The sequence below is a fragment of the Pseudochaenichthys georgianus genome, chromosome 12 (genome assembly GCF_902827115.2).
Source record: "Pseudochaenichthys georgianus chromosome 12, fPseGeo1.2, whole genome shotgun sequence".
Taxonomy (NCBI): domain Eukaryota; kingdom Metazoa; phylum Chordata; class Actinopteri; order Perciformes; family Channichthyidae; genus Pseudochaenichthys; species Pseudochaenichthys georgianus.
The window spans coordinates 28,596,877-28,618,300 of NC_047514.1; the positions used below are offsets into that span (position 1 = coordinate 28,596,877).

At 44.4% G+C, this 21,424-nt stretch overlaps 2 protein-coding genes across 4 annotated transcripts; both read left to right on the top strand.

Moving 5' to 3' along the window:
• Window positions 1–205: 205 nt before the first annotated feature.
• On the top strand, window positions 206–14,096 carry uap1l1 (UDP-N-acetylglucosamine pyrophosphorylase 1, like 1). Of its 2 annotated transcripts, XM_034095374.2 has the most exons (10): window positions 206–309; window positions 411–714; window positions 1,570–1,774; window positions 3,401–3,576; window positions 3,674–3,846; window positions 4,664–4,857; window positions 12,641–12,781; window positions 12,916–13,098; window positions 13,446–13,512; window positions 13,718–14,096. In XM_034095374.2, exons 2-10 carry the CDS (start codon window positions 435–437, stop codon window positions 13,808–13,810), a joined length of 1,512 nt encoding a protein of 503 aa, XP_033951265.1. In that variant the 5' UTR covers window positions 206–309; window positions 411–434; the 3' UTR covers window positions 13,811–14,096. The 2 variants fall into 2 exon arrangements, with proteins under 2 accessions (XP_033951265.1, XP_033951264.1); XM_034095373.1 differs by lacking the exon at window positions 206–309 and having other exon boundaries at window positions 316–714.
• Window positions 14,097–14,405: 309 nt separating this feature from the next.
• On the top strand, window positions 14,406–21,417 carry zdhhc12b (zinc finger DHHC-type palmitoyltransferase 12b). 2 transcript variants are annotated; one of them, XM_034095375.2, is made up of 5 exons: window positions 14,406–15,027; window positions 15,183–15,322; window positions 15,664–15,756; window positions 18,027–18,196; window positions 19,699–21,417. In XM_034095375.2, the coding sequence occupies exons 1-5, from the start codon at window positions 14,931–14,933 to the stop codon at window positions 20,012–20,014; spliced, it is 816 nt and encodes a 271-aa protein (XP_033951266.1). In that variant the 5' UTR covers window positions 14,406–14,930; the 3' UTR covers window positions 20,015–21,417. The 2 variants fall into 2 exon arrangements, with proteins under 2 accessions (XP_033951266.1, XP_033951268.1); XM_034095377.2 differs by having other exon boundaries at window positions 18,030–18,196.
• Window positions 21,418–21,424: the final 7 nt, after the last annotated feature.

Sequence of the window (21,424 nt, forward strand, 5' to 3'; positions counted from 1 at the left end):
ACGAAGTTTGCAAACAAAATAAAAAATTGATCAGTTTGCTGAGTTTCTTCCCGTTATATAAAACATTCATAGTTTATGATGGGGGGGATGGGGTTCAACAGGTTAAAAAGAACATTGTTCTTGTGTAATTGAAAAGTCATTTGTTGATGGTCCCTAAATGAAAGCCTCGTTTCGCGGAGAAGATCTCCCCGTCGTAATCCAGTCAGCAGCAGGGGAAACTGACGCTGCTGGCTGGTCCGCGAATGTCTATCGAATATCCAACCTAAAACTAACTTCACCGCGGTAACCTACCGCACGAAGAGCCTTCAGGTTAGCAGTCACGAGCTGTTCGGGAGTCCGGTCACTTCCTACAAACTGCATCCTGCTGACAGGGATGTTGATCCGAGTGTTTTTTATTTCATACTCCACAGTTTGCTTCTGTACCGAGAGCCACGATGCTTTCTCTGGAGCAAGTGAAGCAGAGTTTGGAGAGAGCGGGGCAGGCTCACGTCCTGCAGTTCTGGCCAGAGCTGAGTGGTCTGGAGAGGGACGCTTTCCTCCAGGATCTGTCCCAGTTGGACCTGCAGCGGCTCCGGGAGCACTGTGAGGGGGCCGCCCGGGCTGCAGCCGCCCCGCCCGGCAGCCTGGACCGGCACATAGAGCCTGTCCCCCCGGAGAGCATCGGCAGCGTGAGGAGAAGCGGCTCAAAGGCTCTGACCGAGTGGGAACATGAAGGTGACTGAAACCTGTTAATGTCAGAGACTGTAGGCAAATGTATACTTTGTAAAGTGTGGGAAGTAAGAAGAGGAAGACGGTGGCAGGTTACTGTGTTTGTCTGTGTTAATGTCAGAGATGTTCTGATCACTAATTCACATCCTGCAGCAGTATCCCCATAAAGCAGGTTATCAATAATAACCTGTCATCAGTCACTGGATCCAGCAGGAACTGGACCTGACCAAACTACCTGTTCATACCTTATACAGTCTATGGTCATACTCAATACTGTGGGGATTGCCCACAGTATTGAGTATGTAAATCGGTTTGGATAAAAGCGTCTAACATGTAAGTAACATGTAATGTAATGTAATGGTTCATACAGAAGTTCTGTTCAAATAGCATGTAGTTTATTGAAAAGTATGATATTCGCCTTTGAAATGTAGTGGAGTAAAAGTATAAAGTAGCATTAAAAGGAAATACTCAAGTAAAGTACATATGTCAAAAAATACTTGAGTACAATAATCGAGTAATATGTACTTAGTAGCTTTCCACCGATGTGCTTACACATTGTTGCTTCAGTATTATTAATCTGATGTGATAAACAATAATATACTTTTCAAGTACTTTTACATTTAGCTAAACTTCTGTATTTTAACTTTTGCATTATATCTGCACTTTTGTTCTGAACATTGAATAAGCAGCATGTTTAGTGCAGCATATTCTAATAATGTATGTTTGAAGTTGAAATGACCGCAGACGTAATGTTCACTCTGACAGACTGTCTTCCTCTTTATGATACCATACGACAGAAGTGTGCGATGGGTGCAGTTGTAAAGTATAAAGGCCTGCTCATGTGACACTTTATTTCCACAGGGCTGTTGCAAATCTCACAGAATCGAGTTGGAGTCCTGCTGCTGGCCGGGGGTCAGGGGACCCGTCTGGGTGTTCAGTACCCCAAAGGGATGTATAACGTTGGGCTACCAAGCAGCAAAACCTTATATCAGATCCAGGCAGAGCGCATTCACAAGATCCAGCAGCTGGCTGACAGGAAGTATGGCTCCAAATCCACCGTGCCCTGGTAAGATGTTAGCTCTACTGTATGTTAGCTTTGTGCTAAGTGCCTTACTGCCACTAGTGTAAGTACATGTACTCAAGTGCTGTACTTAAGTACAATTTCGAGATACTAGTACTTTACTTGAGTATTTCTACCTTGGCTACTTTGTACATTTACTCCACTACATGTATTTAATACCTTTAGTTACTTCACAGATGTGGATGAATGATGTGAAATCTAATCAAGTGTTGAATCAGACTTTAGTTCCACCTGGAGTAAATCCACCAGCTACCCTGCAGTCTACAAAGTACTTCAGACTAGCTGCACCTTCACCAGCTACCCTGCAGTCTACAAAGTACTTCAGACTAGCTGCACCTTCACCAGCTTTGAGAACACTTTCATGATCAATCATTATAAAACATATCATAGATATTATTCTGACATGGATCAATCTGCACAACGACTACTTTTACTGTCTTTAACTATATTTTGATGAGAATACTTTTCTACTTTCACTTGAGGAACATTTTGAATGCAGGACTTTTACTGTGACAGAGTATTCCTACACTCTGGTACTTCTACTTTTACTTAAGTACAAGATCTGAGTACTTCTTCCACCTCTGCTTCCTGCTGTTTGGTGCTGGGCAGGAAGTCATGCGAGAGACAGCTGCTGCTGGTTCCAAAGCGCGAGCCTGAACCAGATCAGAATATTTGCAACTCAAACAAGAAGTTAAGACTGTGTGATTATGACTTGTGTGTTTGCTCCTGCAAGCGACAGCTCTCACAAACAAGTAGTGATGTGATCTGTTGTTGATACTGAAATATCGATTATAGAAGCTTCACATAATGTTCACTGATAAAGACAGGACTGTTTTTAGCTTTATGATTGATTAACTTAAAGATGTTTTAAGATAAGAAAAGTCACCAACATTTTGCAGAGTAGACTAATATATACATATTAAAGTGGTAATCCTCTAACCCACAGGCTTCTGTTAAAGTGAACGGGTATGTCTCTGAGCGACCGTAGAACGTTCTACAAGGCTGCTCTTTATCACCTCTGTATTTAGTATCAGCATTGAACCATTGGCACGGTTAATCAGAGATGATCTTAACATAAAGGGACTGACAGTAAATGAAGAAGAACATAAGCTTTCCTTATATGCGGACGACATGTTCTTATATCTTAGCGGGCAACAACAATCCCATACTTAAAGGACCTCATCTTAACCTTTGGATATTTCTCGGGCTTTAAAGTAAATGTAGATAAAACCGTGGCTATGGATTTAGGGGGAGGGATTTCACAAACGGTCAAACTTCAGAGTCGGTTTAAATGGCCTAAAATTGGCAGCAAATATCTTGGTATACAAATTCCCTCATCGTTAAAAAAGTTAGACGACACAAACTACAAGAGCATAATCTAAAACCTCAGTAAGGATCTGGACGGATGGGCGACACCATGTGAGCGCATGGAGACTTTACCGATGACTGTGTGGCAGTGCTCCATATCCATTTCAAATGTTACCTGTTGATATCCCCAAGTCTACATTTGAGAAATTAGAAATACTTTTTCAAAATGTATATGGCAGGGAAGGCGACCGAGAATAAGACTAAAATGGTAAACCTCTCGTCTCTACTGTTGCACGTCTTCAGGTACATAATGACCAGTGAGTTCACTCTGGCCCCCACGGAGAAGTTCTTCAAGGAGAACCACTACTTTGGTATGGAGCCCTCAAACATTGTTATGTTTGAGCAGAGGATGATCCCAGCAGTGACCTTGGATGGAAAGGTCATCTTGCAGGGGAAAGGAAAGCTCGCCATGGCCCCAGGTAGGAGAAGATCCAGACTAATGTCAGGGAATCACTTTGGCTTCACTCCTCATGTGTTCAGCACAGTTTGAGGCAATGCGCCATGTTTCTGTGTCAGATGGGAATGGAGGACTGTACCAGGCGCTGGTGGACAACAAGGTGCTGGAGGACATGAAGAAGAGGGGAGTGGAGTACCTGCACGTCTACTGTGTGGACAACATCCTGGTCAAAATGGCCGACCCCGTGTTCATTGGGTTCTGTGTGAGCAAAGGGGCCGACTGCGGAGCCAAGGTATCACACATTAGATATAACAGTCCGATCTAAGGAAATATGCTTATCTGCTTTCCCCATGTCGTGTCTGTGCTTTTTAGATACAACTGAAGCAGGGAGGCGTTATTTGTTCTCTCTGTGTAAAGATCAAACACAATTTGTTCAAAACTAAAACATAGCTTTAATGGATTGTGGTAGATTTATTTTTGACGCTGTTTGCTGCTAAATTAAGCTAAGCTAACCATGTCCTGAATCCAGCACTGTTCTTAACACACACACATGAGCATGATATCAATTTATTTCGCAAAGGAATATACGTTTCTAAAATAAGTAATGTTATGTTGAAGAAAACATGAACATTTAGAAAATATAGCCACTTTCTTGTTTGAACAAAGAGATGTTAAATACACGAGGGTTTAGGACTTCTAAGCATAAATGCAATCACTCGAAGTAAAAAACGCTGTAAGCAGTAAGCAGACGACATAAAGTCACATGACTTCACTCCACCACTTCTTAGCTAAAGTAGCAAATGTTTACCATGATGACGTTTAGTAGTCTCATTGAGACACTTTTTAGGGTGACTAAATAAGCTTCAGACATTCTCCAGTGGGGTAATTACTGAGGTATTATATGATTTCAAACAAAACATTAATAACTCTTCAGCTTGTGTGAAGCCCTTATTTCAGGCCCACTTTCAGATACGAAGGGGGACAATGCTAACTCATGTCTAGTTAAAGGACTCATTCCTGCACCACTCACACTTGTAATAAGAGCTACTCACCAGCAGTCAGATAAAAAAGGCACACGTCAATCCCAGTCTGTCCCTCTCTGCTGTCAGGTGGTGGAGAAGGCGTGCCCTGCGGAGCCGGTGGGGGTGGTCTGCAGGGTGCGGGGGGTCTCCCAGGTGGTGGAGTACAGCGAGATCCAGCCGGAGACAGCGGAGCTGCGAGGACCTGGGGGAGGGCTGGTGTACAGCGCTGGAAACATCTGCAACCACTTCTTCACCAGGGCCTTCCTGCAGGACGTGGCAGAGTAAGTTTACTGTCACATGTGGAGAGGAACACAGTGTGGGGGGGGGGCACAGTGAGAGAAATCCCACTGACTTAAATGTAAAACAACGACACATGGAAATACAAAGTTCAGATGAATACCTCAATACATATATTCAAAGCTAAACTTATGGCCACTTTTGCCAGAAGAGTTCTACTGAAGAGTGCCAGAGGTCCAAGAAGTACTCAGATCTGTTCAGTAAAAGTAGCAATACTAAACCAACTCTGTTACAAGTCAAAGTCGTGCATTCAGCAAATTGTATTTAAGTTACAATGCAAACATATTGGTATCAAAATATACTTTAAGTACAAAAAGTAAAATTACTCCTTTTCCATATCAGATTTAAAAATATTACATTTGTGAATTATAATTATTATTAATGCATTAATATCAATGTTCACTTGGTAAAGGTGGGGATTATTTAAATTACTTGCTATACTGCTGGCTAGCTTAACGTATAATAATACATAATATGTACCCAGTGACGTTTCTATATGTACAAAAGTGGTGGGGCACAAACAACTCAGATGTCTATATATAAGCTCCTGCAGAGAGGTTCATGGCTGGTGAGGCACTGGCTCTTCAGGTTTACAAATATTATATTTTGACCTAAATTAAAATATTCTATTATTTGTCTGATGCTTCGATTAATTTTAAACAGACAGTTCAACAGAAGGATACCCAAAAAACGTAATTTTATCATTTAAATATTGAATTGTTCTCTCTTAGTAAGATCCTATTTTCAATTGCAGTCTTACTTGAAGATGAAGTCCATGCTATCATTCTGGACAAAAATCTCTTACTTTTTTGTAAAAGTCCTCCTTATCTTCTTGTAATTTCAAAAGTCTATCATAAATCTAATCAATAGATTTATGATTAGAAAATTATAAAAGTAGGGTAGACGTGTGGATATTATCCGACTGAACAAAACGTGCATTTATCTAACAGCTACGTTTCCCACAGATCTTATTTTGAGCTATTTTCTAAAATCCTATGGAGAAATCTCATTGCTTTTTTGTGGAGGGAAGCCATGCGCAGCTTACTTCCTGGTTTTAGGACGCGTCTCTCGTCTCCTCTTCACCTGCTCTTCACACACCACACTTTTCGCGGCACACGTACGTACAGCCAATCAGCTCTGAATGATGTGAGATGACGTATGGTGGGGATGGCAGCACTTTGCCCCTATGGTAATTATTTTTTTGCCACACACATTAAATAGAAAAATACTCTGAGCATGCGCAGTGTAGTTTTTACAGTCACCGTTCACTTCTTAGACAGTGAGAGGGAGGGGCAGGATCGGGTTTTGTCCCACATGGCTCTAAACAGCTCAACAGGCACACACTGTAGACACTAATTAGAAGAACACAGACTAAAACAACAATGAGACGAATCAGATGATTAAACATGATCGTAAAATATATTTTAAGATGTATTTTCTTTGCATTTTTTGTAATTATTATTTGAATACTTTCTGCTGACACTAGGTGGGGCTGTGCTTAGGTACAGTACTTGAGTAAATATACTTGGTTACATTCCACCACTGAAGAGTGCTTTAGATTTTAAATCTGAACATTTGTCTGCCATGCTGACTCAACAAACATTTGGGATATTCTGTATTTTCATAATGTTTTCAACAAAGCCCATGGCCGTCCCAAAGCAGCAGTGAATGCATCTGCAGCTCTATCTGGAGCGGAGATACGGAAGTCCTCACTGAGCTCCACTGCTGTTGGGAGATAAATGAGCCTCACTGCTCTGGCTGACACGTTCCTTCATTACCACACACTGAAGTTATTGAGACTCTTCCCGACTGCCACAAATACTCACTAAATACACTTTGAGGTTCACCTTAGCGAATATACAAACATAACAAGCTAAGTAAAGGAAACAAATAAACTGGGCTGTAAATATGTGTAGTGCCCATGTCAGCAGTTATTTCCAAAATAAATATTGTGTTTACATCAGCGATCACTGCCTGCCATTATGAATCTAAATGTAATGTCCTCAGGTCCCATGTCCTCACCACACCAGCTTCCTCTGCCAGACTGTTTCTGTCCAGAGGCAGAACACTTGGTCTGTACCTCATGATGTGTCCTGATGGATGTGGTGATGCTCAAATGTGACTGAACTTATACATCTTAATAAGAGATGTTTATGAAAGTGAATTACTGAACATATTTAGATTTAAAAATAATTAGTAAAGTAGCAAAGCTTCAGTTCACAGTTTTGTTTTAGTTAAACCGATTGTTTCAGTGTGGGCAGTAAAAAGGTTATATCTCACACAGGCTCCGCCCTCTACTGGACTCTATGGGTACTACCTCTTAACCATACTATGCGAGCATTCACCTACTGAGATATCTATAAACGTAGCCGGCCCCTTGGGGCGGGCCTACCTGAATGCGTGCGCAAGCCCACCGTATATAAGGCGGCCAGGCCTCCTGACTGTCATCCTTTTCTCTTCAGCGAGCGAGCTACAACTGAAGCAGAGAAAGTAAAACGTTTGAAAGAAGAAAAAAGAGTTATCATACCTTCATGGAGTCGCCACTTCTAAAGACCCGGGCCTGTCCTTCGTGCCCTGGCTTAATAGCGGGCGCCTATCCCAGAGGCCGAGGCGGTGCCATTCACGTTCGCAATTCCAGCGGGGCGGATGGCTCCGTTTGCCGGGGAGGAGGATGACGAGAACTTCTCGTTGTCGTGCACTTCCGGGTCCGGTGTCCATGGAAGTCCCATGGCGGCTGGGCAGAGAGCCTCTGCCAAAAACCGTGATGATCTCCTGGCAGCCCCCGTGTTTACTGAAGGGCTCTTTGGATCGATTTCCTTGGTCACTTGGATGAGGAGTAGTCGCAGCTTGGCGTATGGTGCTTCTTGCTCACCCTCAGAGGACAGAACACTGTCCCACACTCGCCGGAAAGGAAAGGAGCCAGCAGGTAGGCGTGCGCACGTGAGTGGAATAAACCGCAGAAAGTGCTGTCAAAGCACTGTGCGGGTTCAAGAGACGCTATTGCCGGCGTGCTGTGGTCAGAAAACACACCTTGCCTGGTATAATAGCTCCGATTAATGCGTTTCACTGTTGAATGTGAAACACAGCGTTAATACGAAGGCGCGCGGCCCCCGTGAGAGTGGCTGCTGTGCGTTCAGGGACCTCCGCAGTAGGACGGTGGGTTACATATTGTAACCCTAGTGTGTGTGTGTGTGTGTGTGTGTGTGTGTGTGTGTGTGTGTGTGTGTGTGTGTGTGTGTGTGTGTGTGTGTGTGTGTGTGTGTGTGTGTGTGTGAAAAAAAATGCATTCAGTAAAAACGATTGCATTTATAGTTTAAGCTTATAGTTGATCAAATAAAATAAAAAATCTATTCTCTCTCTCTACTTCTCATACTCTCTACTCCTGAAATCTATTCAATGTATTTTCTCTTTATCCAAACCTTTCCCCTCTCTGACCTCTCGAGGTTCTATTAGAGGGCAACAGGTTGCAGAGAGGCCTATTCCGGCCGGGGAGTGTTTAGACAGTATTCACAGCGTACCTCCTTACCTCTCACCAATTCCAATTCAGGTTCCAGTGGGGACCTCTCTCCCTGCGTGTGCCTCTCCACCTCTGTACCTTACTTCTTCTCAACCTATCCTAAGGGAGTGCATGTACGTAGACACGTTGTGCCTAGGAATGGAAGCTCAGCTGTGTACTGACAGTGGATGGACTGGACACTGAGACTGGGTTACGCACTCCAGTTTTGCAGCGTCCCTCCTCCATTCAGGGGCATAAGAGAGGCAAATCTATCCTCCTAGGAGGAGATAGGTTTCCTTGCAACAGAAATTCAGGCCCTGTTGCAAGAACGGTGGGTTACGTATTGTAACCCTAGCGCTAGAGTGATGTGTGTGTGAAAAATGCATTCAATAAAAACGATTGCATTCATCCCAGAGTGAAGTCATCTCTCTCCACAATTCCAAATTTCCCCACAATGTCTCGTTGAAATCGGCAAGATCCATTTCATACGATGATAATTGGGCACCGATTATGAGACACAATTCCCCACTCGCCGCCCCAGTTGTAACTCCAGTAAAGGAGGCAGCCAGTGGGCATGTGAGTGTGATTAACCGCAGGAAGTGCTGTCAAAGCGCGATGCGGGTGCAGGGACATTATGGCCGGCGTGTTGCAGAAAACACACCTCGCGTAGTGTAATGGCTCCGATTGATGCATTTCACCGTCTCTGTGAAGAGTTATGACGGGGCGCCGTTGCAAAAACAGGCTGTGGGTGTTTCTCAATGTCGAGTAAAGCTGCTCCAGAGCCACTATTTCAAGCATACTACGTGCCGTCGAAGGACTGTTCCAATGTCCAGCATACTTGGAATTCTACCGAGCCCGGCGTACTTCGTAGCGAGAAATTTCGAGGCTGCACATGTGTAGACTCTGCGGTCTTAAAATACCCACAATGCTTTGCGCACGGACCAATTTCCCCAAATCTGTGGTAGAAAATGTAAGGCAGGAAGTATTCTTGCCTCGCTTCTGAAGCAAGTGACTCGGAAGACATGTGCTACCAAGCAAGCGTACTCGACATTGAGAAACACCCTCTGTCTGTTGTGCACTTTCAGGAGAGAGAAAAGGGGCTTCACTCCATGTACTTCCTGGTTCCCAAGAAGACAGGCGAATTCAGACCCATTCTGGATCTTCGCAGCCTGAATCAGCACATTGCCTGCAAAAAGTACCATATGTAAACCAATTACTGGAACTAGGGCAGCTGGGCGATTGGTTCACAACCATCGACCTGAAGAACGTTTACTTTCATGTCGAAAATGGCTCCAAAGCACAAAGTATTTGCTTTTCGTCTTCCAGGGGGGTAGCCTACGAGTACAACAGACTACCGTTTAGCTACTCCCTATGCCCACGCATGTTCAGCAAATGTGTGTTTTGTTGTTTTGTAATACGACCTCATAGTCATGGCCAGGTCCTGGGAAGAGGCAAAGCCCAATTGATTCAAGTGGATTGCGGTCAATTGGAAGAAGAGCAGTCCCATAGCTCACCAGCAGGTGGGGTATCTGGGGATTTTTGCTACGTCTGCCTGCGTAAGAGCAGACATCCCTGCTTCAGGCAGTTTGCAGACTGCGACAGGGGGCAACGGTGACAGCTTTGACCATCATGCAGACTCTGGGTCTCATGGCGGCTGCTCACCTCGTGGTACCGCTGGGGTTACTTACTCGCCTGCAGAGATGGTTTTCCGGCCTTCGTTTAGATCCCAAGAGGCGCAAACGACGTCTGGTGACCATCCCCCCCCCCCCCTCAGTGGAGGGCAACCTCCGATACTGGTTCTCCCTGGCTCGGCAGGACAATCCACCCTTGGGGGTGGACACGTTTGCACACGAGCCATGGCCAAGATAGCTGCTCTACGCCTTTCCACCGCTGCGTCTCATTCTCCCCCTGCTGGAGAGGGTGAGACGAGAACGTCTGTCAGTCATCCTAGTGGCCCAGGTCACCGCTTGGCGCCGTGGTACGCAGAGGTGTCACAGATGATGGTGGGCCAGCCCTGGACGGTTCCTCAGGTCTGGGGGACGTTGTCTCAGGAAGCAGGTGCAATAGGGGCGTTACCCACTCTGGGCCAACCTCTCCAGGCTTGGCTCCTGAGAGGGACAGGCTGAGATGGGAGGGACTGTCTGACAAAGTTATTCAGACTATCCAGGCAGCAAGAGCAGGATCCACCACAGCCTGTTACAGGACGAAGTGGTTGGGATTCCAGCGGTGGTGTGAAGAAAGGAGTCTAGAGCCTCCATCGTGTACATTGGGCTCTATTCTGTCCTATTTACAGATACTGGTGGACATGGGGCTTGCTCATTCCACAATTAAAGTGTAAGCAGCAGCCATTTCGTCAGTGCACCCGAGTTTCCTTTTGATCCGGGGCGACACTCAGACCAAACCCCTCCTTTGTTCCCAAGAACCTAAGGAGTTCATTCAGGTCGAGGGCTATACAGTTAAACTACTTTATTCTTCCACCCCATATTGGGGACAGGGAGGCTAAATGGCACCTCCTCTGCCCAGTATGTGCGCTGGCATGTTATGTAGGGCGCACTGAACAGCTGTTTGTGTGCTTTTGGGATGGTGTGGCCGGTAAAGCTCTGTCCAAGAAACGCCTGACAGGATGGCTCTGCGAGTGCATTTCACATGCCTATGGACAGGCGGGGAGAGCCTTCCCCACTGGGGTCCATGCACACTCTACATGTGGTATGGCTGTATCAACAGCCTTATTCAACGGCGTGAGTGGGGAGGGCATATGCACGGCGGCGTCTTGGTCTACGCCAGGCCCCTTCATAAGGTTTTATTTTTTGGACATGTCTGGCTCCTTTTCACCGTCTGTGCTTGCTGGGGCAACACAGGACTGGTGAGGGGGCTGTGGGTCAGTAGGTATCTGACCCCCCCTGGACATAATGCACTTATGTTTTCCCATGCTCCTTAGGGACCCGGGAAACATGGTGCGCAGTAAGCCCCATACAGGGCTGGTAGTCCCCCACACTCACACATGTCCCCCACACTCACACACGCCTCATGGACGATAGTGGGGAAGCCTTCCTCACTATTCTCCATGCACACTCTTCACGAGGTAAGCGTGTCTGAGTGTGCTCTACCAGCCAAGTAAGCTGCGGCCCCGACTTCTCCACGGTCACAGCCGGAGGAGAAGAAGTTGCGGTGCAGTGGCTGTTAACCAAAAGCCGGTCAGGGGCAGTGTGATGGGTCGATGTTGTTGGACGACAGGGCGTTTATGCATCAGGGCTCCACCCACTGTACCCATAGAGTCCAGTAGAGGGTGGAGCCTGTGTAAGATATAACGGGGGGTTACGTATTGTAACCCTAGTTATATAAGCACAGGCGGAGCCCTCTACTTGGGGCCCTGTCTGTCCTATGCCGCTCGCTGAAGAGGGTGTAGGATGACAGTCAGGAGGCGTGGCCGCCTTATATACGTTGGGCTTGCGCACGCATTCAGGTAGGCCCGCCCCGAGGGGTCGGCTACGTTTATAGGTGAATGCTCGCATAGTATGGTTAAGAGCTAGTACCCATAGAGTCCAGTAGAGGGCTCCGCCTGTGCTTATATAACTAGGGTTGCAATACGTAACCCCCAGTTTCTGACTCCATGAGCTGACATAACTAACCCTAACTCCCACCCATGTTATGACCACTAAAGGACCTGGGGAATAACAGTGATGCCATTTTATTTCCTCCCTCTCATTAATCCTCACACCCTAAGGGTTGTAACTGAGGATGAGAGTCGAACACCGTTTGCTTCTCTCACAACCAGCTGTGTATATTACCCACAATTCTCACTTTTATTTTGTTGTTTTTTTAATTCCATACAAAATGTCTCTAACAAGGAGGATTACACACTGTGTAGTGAGGTGTGACTTCGCCTTTTTATACACAGGTTTGTAATAAATTAGAGTCTGTCTGTCCGTCCAAATGATTCTTCTAAAGTCAAATATTCAACTCAACTCAACTCTGGATGGAATTACGCTTTAACAACTGGCCACTCTAAAACATATTTTGTGGATTATTCATTTCCCCAGCAGACTACTCCTGAAGGTTTTAGTGAATCTCTGACCCCGCCAGAACAAAGTTTGCACTTCATTAACACTTTTGTCCCCTATTTATAAATGACAAAAAACAACAAAAAATGTAACTAGATTTTTTATGACACAACTTAAAACTGTGAACTCCTGACCTCAGAGGATAAACCCTGTTGTGACATCCTATAAAGTAAATGCTCTTGATTTACTACGATTTGTTTCATCTTACAGGAAGTTCGAAGGCCAACTGAAACAGCATGTCGCGTTAAAGAAAGTGCCCTTTGTGGACTCGTGTGGCAATCAAGTCAAACCCGTCAAACCTAATGGCATAAAGATGGAGAAATTTGTGTTTGATGTCTTTCCATTCTCAAGGTACATGTTTTCATCTATTATATTTGGTCTTTAGCTGTTATCATCTGTTGTTTTACTCTACATAAAGTAGCATTAAATCATAAAACAGTATCTGTACAGTTCATTTTTAATATGTGCCATCTATCTTTTGGAAGGAACTTCGTTGCATTTGAGGTTGTGAGGGAGGATGAGTTCTCCCCCCTGAAGAACGCAGGCGGAGCGGCTACCGACACCCCCACCACGGCCCGGGCCTCCCTGCTGACTCAGCACCTGCGCTGGGCGGCCGCTGCAGGGGCCGCTCTGTGTGATGAACATGGGAACGCCCTCCCTGCTCCAAGGTTCATAAAACACGCATTGTGTCTATCCTTATAGAGTGGAGACACAGTTTCATAAGTGAAGGATTTAGTTGGATTCCTAAATCTTCAGATAGTTTAAAAATAAGCAGCAGTGTGCCGTTTGGTTTGACAGAAAAGGATCTGTTATTGGAGGCTGTATCTGGCTTTAAAGAGATCACGTCCTGTAAGAAATAAAGGACTACATTTCTTAACTAAATAAATGTTCAGCTTTTGAGAGGAGAAATGCTCACAGCGACCAATGACACATATGTGCTTGAGAATGTAGTATTAGATAGACTGGGAACACCTGTATCCATCCATGAAATGTAAACATGTTCTTTTCCCCACAGTGCATCAGCTGGGGACACGGCTCCAGCGCAGTGGGAGATTTCACCGCTGGTGTCCTACTTTGGAGAGGTAAGGACACGAACCTGCCCACAGATCCATGTAAAGCATGAAACATGTTGAAGACATTTCAACTGGTGAACTGCAGTTACAAAAGTTGATTTCTTTTTGTAATCGTTTTAAATTTGAAATAAGTGGTAGCTTGAACATAGTGCTGTCACCCCCATTGTGAAGTCTGAATACAGTGGTGTAGTTCACCCTCCATCTCCTCCTGCAGGGCCTGGAGATGCTGAAAGGGAGGACGCTGCAAACCCCGCTCATTCTGGATGAAGAAAAGGCCACAGAGCTGCGGGCTCAGCAGCACCTCTGAAGTAGTGTGAGAGGAGCAGAGATTCAGTGAGCTGGAGCGAAGGATGCAGAAGATATCTGGGATGGATTCAGCCTAAAAATGCACAATTGTTTAAATACATTTTTTAACTGTATTTGAAGATAATCAAATCAAACTGTCATACATGTCATGTCATTCTCTCTTTGTTGAGGAACATCTACATATCATGGGATTTAAAGCCAATAGAACAAAATTAAGGGACGAGCAATTTTTTTACATGTTTCTAAAAATATATACAAAAGAATACAACCTACATCCTTTCCCTGTCTTTTCAGTGCATTCATTTGTCCAAATACCATTTTGACTTTTGATTTGGCCAAAAGTTAGTTTTCAAACTGTTTCAGGATAAGAATGAAAAATGTTTATGATATGTTTGAGAGAAGTGTTACTGTGTAATGATGGAGTTGTTGGAGAATATTTCCTTCAGAACAGTTATACTGAGTCGTTTTGAAATAAAAGGAAAGTAATGCAAAATAGTGCACCATATCAGCTTTGAAGTGCGTAAAGATATGTCGCCTCCTTAGAGGATACGTTTAAATGCAGCTTGAGCTTCTGGCATTCTAACAATACATCCAATATTCTGACAGATAGTTGTATCTGTTGATGTGTGTATCTGTGTGTTTTATCCATTAACCACTAAATCCCACTACTCGCAGTTACCAGTGTGCTTCCTGCTTGAAATCACAGAACAGTCAGGATCAGATCATCATGCGCAGTCCTGGCTTTTTGTCCCTCTCGGCCACCCTATACTGGACTGTCTCGTGACTGTCTCTGGCCAATCACAGCTGTGACTGCACAGGGATAACAACAAAACACAAATGCATCAAGAGCGAGAATTCTAATAGTGTTTTTCGACTTATTTATTGAATGCAGTGTTTGGCTCAGTCACACGAAACAAAACGGGTTCGCGCCCCCGGCGGTCGCAGCACAGCCGTTAGCTGTTCGCGACATTAACGCTAGCTGTTTGACAGGACGCTTCGATGTTCCAGGAACGTTAACACCGTTAGCTAGTTGATGATGTTAACGCCATGGCTAAGGACGCTCCACACTGACGGCTCTCAGGTCCTCTGCAGATATATGGAGGCTCTAACATGCTAGCACCATGTTCAAGAATGTGTTCGGCTCAGGGTTCCTGGTGAGGACAGCTCATGTGATTCTGACATGGGTCATCACCCTCATACTCTTCCTGCATGATACGGGTAAGCCTGTTTAGAACACTTAACGTTACTCTGAGGAGGAAAGCTACTTAATGTTAAGTGATTCACTTATAAACCATGCTTTATACAATAAACCTGCCTGGTATCTGTCAGCAGGACTTCAGTGTGTCTTGAGTAAATTGTGTGTATGTGTGTAGAGCTGAGGCAGCAGGAGGAGACTGGACAGCTGGTCCAGCCGGTTCTGTTCGTGCTGCTGGTTCTGGGCTCGGTGCTGCTCTACTTCGCCGTTTCCCTCATGGACCCCGGCTTCATCCTGTCTGAGGACAGAGACCTGCAGGTGCCTTATGACCCTCACATGTGTCTCCATTCTCCACCCACACAGTCCCAGTATCAGCAGTGAAAGAAGCAGCTGCTTTGACTGGGAAAGGCAGCCAGTACATGTTTAGGGGTTGTAATTGTAAATTATCTTAATCATAATTTGCAACCAAGGGCTGAACATTTAAACAAAAATATTAACAGAATTGTAATATGGACTAGTCCAAATAGCAGTAAGCACAATATTTGGTAAAGGCAAAATATTTGAAAATATCTGAATGGAGGATTTCATCACCTTTATGAGTCTCAGTTCTATTGAAGGGTGCTTTTTCTGACGGGTCATGCTTTGTCTTGTTGTTTCAGTTCACGCTGGGAGTGACTGAGGAGCAGCAGGACATGATCCCCCCCACCACCAAGTCCCTGAGACAGCGGCGCTGTGGACACTGCCTGCTGCAGGTACGCCTCCCTGACATGAGGCTGATCAGAATCAGAACACTTCTATATGCATTCACACAGGTTTTGATCAGAAATAAACGATTTGTATATCAATTACTCACCTCGCATGAATTCTTAGAGAGAAACCGTTTTTTGCACGTCTCTAATAATGTGCATAAAGAATCAAGACACGTAAAAGAGTCTGAATTGAAATAAACTGTGGGCATCTTTAACAAAAGTGAAACTATATCAAACATGTGTTTGTACACTCAACACAAGTGATAAAGAATAATCGATGTCTCATGGATCCAGTTGAATGTCGGCACTTCAGATTACCCAATAATAGGACTGGTTATGCACTAATAACTTTGCAAATAATCAAGTCAGCATTCATACACTGAGGCTGCCTTGAGCAAGTCCCCCTCGAACAAGTCCCCCTCGAACAAGTCCCCCTCGAACAAGTCCCCCTCGAGCAAGTCCCCCTCGAGCAAGTCCCCCTTTACTTCAAATGATCAAGAATGTTCACTGTTTTTAATTCTGTGTTCACTTTGGAGTCGTGCGTGGAACATTCTAAGTGACATGGAGCGAGTCATTGATTTACAATTGATCGTTCTGTGGGTTAAAGGTAGGAGGTGAGAACGGAGGAACCAGCTGGAGGGCGCTAGAATTAGAAATTACACAGCCGGAGAAAATCTGCCCCTCCCTTCAGACTTCCTCACAGATCCCGTCCTCCAACACACACGACCGCGCACGTGACCAATGAGGGCACGAGATAAGTTTGTGCACAGGTGGAAGGCTGACAGGCAGGTAGGCCATCCAGTTACTTTAGCCGGCTCAGATGATTGGTCGTGCTTTTTACCGCACCACAGATGATGTTTTTTAATGGATTTGTTGTCAAAGCATTTAATATATTCATTGATATCGGGATGTTAAGAGCTTTCCATGGAATATAACAAGTGTATCCCGAGCCGGTTTCTCAAACTTACCTACCCCACCTTTAAGTATTCTTATTTGAACTGCAACTTTCAAAAGAAATATATAATATAATATTCTTATAATATATATATTTTAATCCTCAATTTGAGTGTGAAGGTGAGGTCTGGACTTGGGGAAAAGTGGTTTGACAACTGAAGCATTCAACTGAAGGGCCACTTACTAACAACTGAAGGGCCACTTACTAACAACTGAAGGGCCACTTACTAACAACTGAAGGGCCACTTACTAACAACTGAAGGGCCACTTACTAACAACTGAAGGGCCACTTACTAACCTTCTCTGGGGCTTCAACCCATCTCACAGACGTTAGCTTTCGTTGCTCCGTTGTTAATGTGTGGAACTGGACGGTGTGTGTGAAGTGAAGCGAGGGCAGACAGAGGGAGATCTGGGGCAGAGCCTCTTGTGAAGTAGAGGTCTCTAAAAGCTGGTTGTGAGCCTGTGGGACTGATGGCCTGTACGTGGCAGTTATTTCTCATGTGACACCTGAGGTTCTACAGTACTTTAACATGAGTGGTATCGAATGACAGAGGTGTTGCTAGGCAGCACAGTTACACAGCTGTACTTCTTCCTGAACTCAGAGCGCCACAGGTATTCACTATGACTTTGAGATTCAAGATCCAAAGGTTTGTTGTCATGTCTTGGACACAACTACGGTGCAGTTATGCAATGAATTAAAAACGTAGGTCACATGTTCCTCGACAGTGCAATACAAGACAAACATGTTTCTAAGAATCAAATCAAATAGTCAGAAATGTCTGTACGAAGTCTCTAACCTGTAGCATCCAAGCTACTGAAAACACAAGCCATCATCCAAACTGAAGGAGAAAGATTGAACCTGATATCATTCTCAAATGATGACAGGTCTTTAAATACCAACACACACAAACAACAATGTAATCTGACTGAGATTTGGTTTTAAATGATAAGCGGTAGAGAAATGCCTTCCTATGTAGAGGTCATTGTTCCAAACTAACCATATAACATTTAGAGCCACATAAACTTTGACAGAATTGAAAGAAATTTGAGAAAATGCACTAACTTGGGAACCCTGGGAACAGGTCTCTGCAGCGCCCTGGATATTCTGTTAGAGAAGCGTTCTTCGGCCGCACCGTGAAACCCTAACCCAGAGACATCACGTTAACTGTCTTCAGCCCCGGACTCGGGAAGCGACAGAAGAACAGCTAAACTTAACGCCTGCACTCAAAGTGCCATGAATGTTCATTTTATTATTTATTATTATTTATTATTATTATTATTTTATTCAAATAATGATGTTTCCTCTGAATGACTCCAAGCAGCAGCCGATGCGGTCGAAGCACTGCCAGACGTGTCAGCACTGTGTGCGGCGCTACGACCACCACTGCCCCTGGATCGAGAACTGTGTGGGAGAGAGGAACCACCGCTGGTTCGTGCTCTACCTGGCTGTGCAGCTGCTGGTGCTGCTGTGGGGGGTGCGCATCGCCTGGTGAGCACACACCTCACACTGAGCCTGCTGCGTCAGGACACACATCCTTAAAAACACATTCTAGTCATTTTTGAGATCATGATTTTTTTCAAAACAATACCCATTCCATTCCATTCCAACACATTCATGGATTTAAAAACACAAACAGCATTTTTAACAGCGTTATTTCTCAAACTTTGAATATCATTCGACTGAAAACCAAACAATGCATTACAGTGTCTGCAGCCGAGAACCCTCCATATAAAGTCTGATCTTATATATATATATTAGGGATGCCAGCGATTATTCGATTATTCGAATATTCGCTACAGTCTCCATAATCGAATATTATTTTTAAAAATCGATTTTATTTATATATATATATTTTTTTTTTTTTATTTATGTCGAATAATCGATTTTGATCATGGTCAGTTTCTGGCAACCCTAATATATATATATATATATATATATATATATATTCAATCATCCCAAGTTCTGTTGAATATATTAAATGTTGTATGACATCAACCCTGCCCTAAAGCTTTTGTACTAATGTATCTTTCTATTAAGATCCTTTTTTACATGCAGTGAACAATATCCTGAACATGTACTCGTCTTTTACATGACATGCCATTTCCCATGTTCATTGTCCCCAAGTATAATGCGTCCAATCCAATGTTAGGAATGATGTTGCCATCAAGATAGTGGCCATAAGCTGGAAGGGATCTTTGTTCAAATGATCTAAAGACCTCTCGTCTTGATATGTTTCTGTGCTTGTTACAGTATATATATACACGTTATACTTGATCCACGTTCTCCAAGCTAAGGAGGAAGTTGTTTTCCTTCGTGCTGAATAATCTGTCCAATGTATCCACTGATAACACAACGTTGCTCTCTTTTTCCCACCCCTCTTAATGCAGTGATTTGCAACCGGTGTGCCCTGAGAGATCGTCAAGTGTGCCATGGGACATTGTCCAATTTCACCTAATATTATTTAGTTGCTGAAGATAATTTGCCATTGTTGAGCGTCAGAGCCTGCAACGTAGTGGCTCTCTAGTAGATGACATGCTCACCCAGGCCAGTAGGGACCTTGCTGATTAGTACAGCAAAGTGGAGTGATGCGTGGGAGAGGACAACGACCTTAGCAATGCAGTTATTGCTGAGAAAAACACTGAATATATCTGCACTTCCCTTGTTGTTCGGAGTTTGAGTCTTTATATTTTTTGCACTTATTGTACGTCTTGGATAAAAGCGCCAGCTAAATGACATGTAACGTAATGTAACAGCGAGGAATGAATATTTGAAAAGGAAAAATGTAGACTGAACCGGGTCCTGGAACCAACTTTTAACCAAGATGAAGAGGAGGCCGAGATCAGTTGTGGTCAAAAGAAAGAACACATTGAGCTCGAGGCCATACAGCAACAGTGATCTTTTGTTTGGATGTACTGCAGGCAAAAAGGCTTTCCTGCTGTATCCTTTAGTCGTGTAGTCTGATGAGTCACACAGCTCTGTTGTGTCCTCAGGACGGGCTTCAGCGCGGCCCCCAGCTGGCAGCAGTGGCTGCGGTCTGACGGGGTTCTGCTGGCGGTGGCCACGCTGCTGGCTCTGCTCTCTCTCGTGGTGCTGCTGCTGCTCGGCTCCCACCTCTACCTGGTGTCTCTCAACACCACCACCTGGGAGTTCATGGCGCGCCATCGCATCTCCTACCTGAAGCACTGCGGCGCCGACGAGAACCCCTTCGACCGCGGAACCTTCCACAATCTGTGGGGTTTCTACTGCGTGTGGGGGACCGTGGTGTGGGAGCAGGTGTACTTCAGGGAGGGCAGCGACCAGGTGTAGGAACACATGGCGAGCATGAACACTGACTCAGTCTGCCAGCTCTTCGAGTCCTAATGGACCCGGACATGTTGAGTACACCGAGTGTTATGTTAGAAATGTATAGTAGGGGTCCCCAGCACATAGAAACTGCCAGATGCTAACTTACATATGTTGGGCAATTTTGGAGTGGTTCTGGGGCTGATTGAGGATTCAGAGTCCATTTCTGACATTTCCAGGATCAACCATGGCAATCCTAACCAGAAAGTGGCCATATTTGTACTCTCTGTGAGTCGATTTGTTAAGTTTGAGCTAATGCTAATTGTGCAAATTGCCCAACATATGCAAGTTAGCATCTGACAGGCACAGTGTGCTGGGGACCCTACTATACATTTCTAACATAAAACGTGTGGGAACTCAACATGTCTAGGTTCACAGTGCTGGCAGCTATTCTCTGTGTGCAGTTTACCTTTTATATTCCCTGTTGTCGTTTCCTCTCAGTGTTGCACTTTTCCTGTTTCCCCCTCGTGGCTGTCAACAGATAGATGGCGCGCGTGGACAACCGGTTACCAGCACTACAGCCTTTATTTAACAATTGTTTACAACCATTCAAGTATACAGTACCATGTCCACAGAGACAGGTACCTAACTGTGATTCTGCTGACCCCCCACTCCCCACTCACTCATTCCTGCATACTCCTCTGAAACATTGATGTGAACATCTCCTGGAGTACTTGTGTTCTTACTGTGAAACATTGTAAACATGACTAATGGACTGTTAATCATTTTGTAAGTTTACTTTTAATACATGTCCAATATTGCATAAACATATGATTAATATATATATACTTGTTTTAGGTGCATGTGTAGACTATCCAGATTCCTATCTGTGCACTCATCCTGATCAACACGTTGGAGAATACATTTTGTACGGTTCTTGTTTTCTTTGTGGACATCTTGTTTCTGTGATAAATTGCTGAGTCATGTGTATTCTGCAGGTTGGACAGGGTCCCGTTGCTTCTGAAGCAGTTTGAAGTGAAACTGCTGAATTGTTCCTAGCATTGAATCCACGATGTACAGAATGACTTTCAATGGACAGCATTTCAAGCTATTTTATATTGTACATCCTTTTGAAACTATTTTGAAAGAGAAAATGTATTGACATTTGTATATGGCTATTTGAATGAGTACTGTGGAGCAGCAGTACATGATGGTATGTCTCGTGCAATAGAAACCTGTAAGACAGCAATACTTGTGATGCTGAGTTCAATGTACAGCAGTAGTGTTGGATAAATGCATTACCTCCATATGGACTGACAGCTCTGGTCTATATGAATTAACATGTTGTGTACTTCTGAATGATATGCAATGTTTTTATAGCTTTGAAATGACCATCTACACAGGGATAAATAAATGTTTAATGAAGACTTTTCC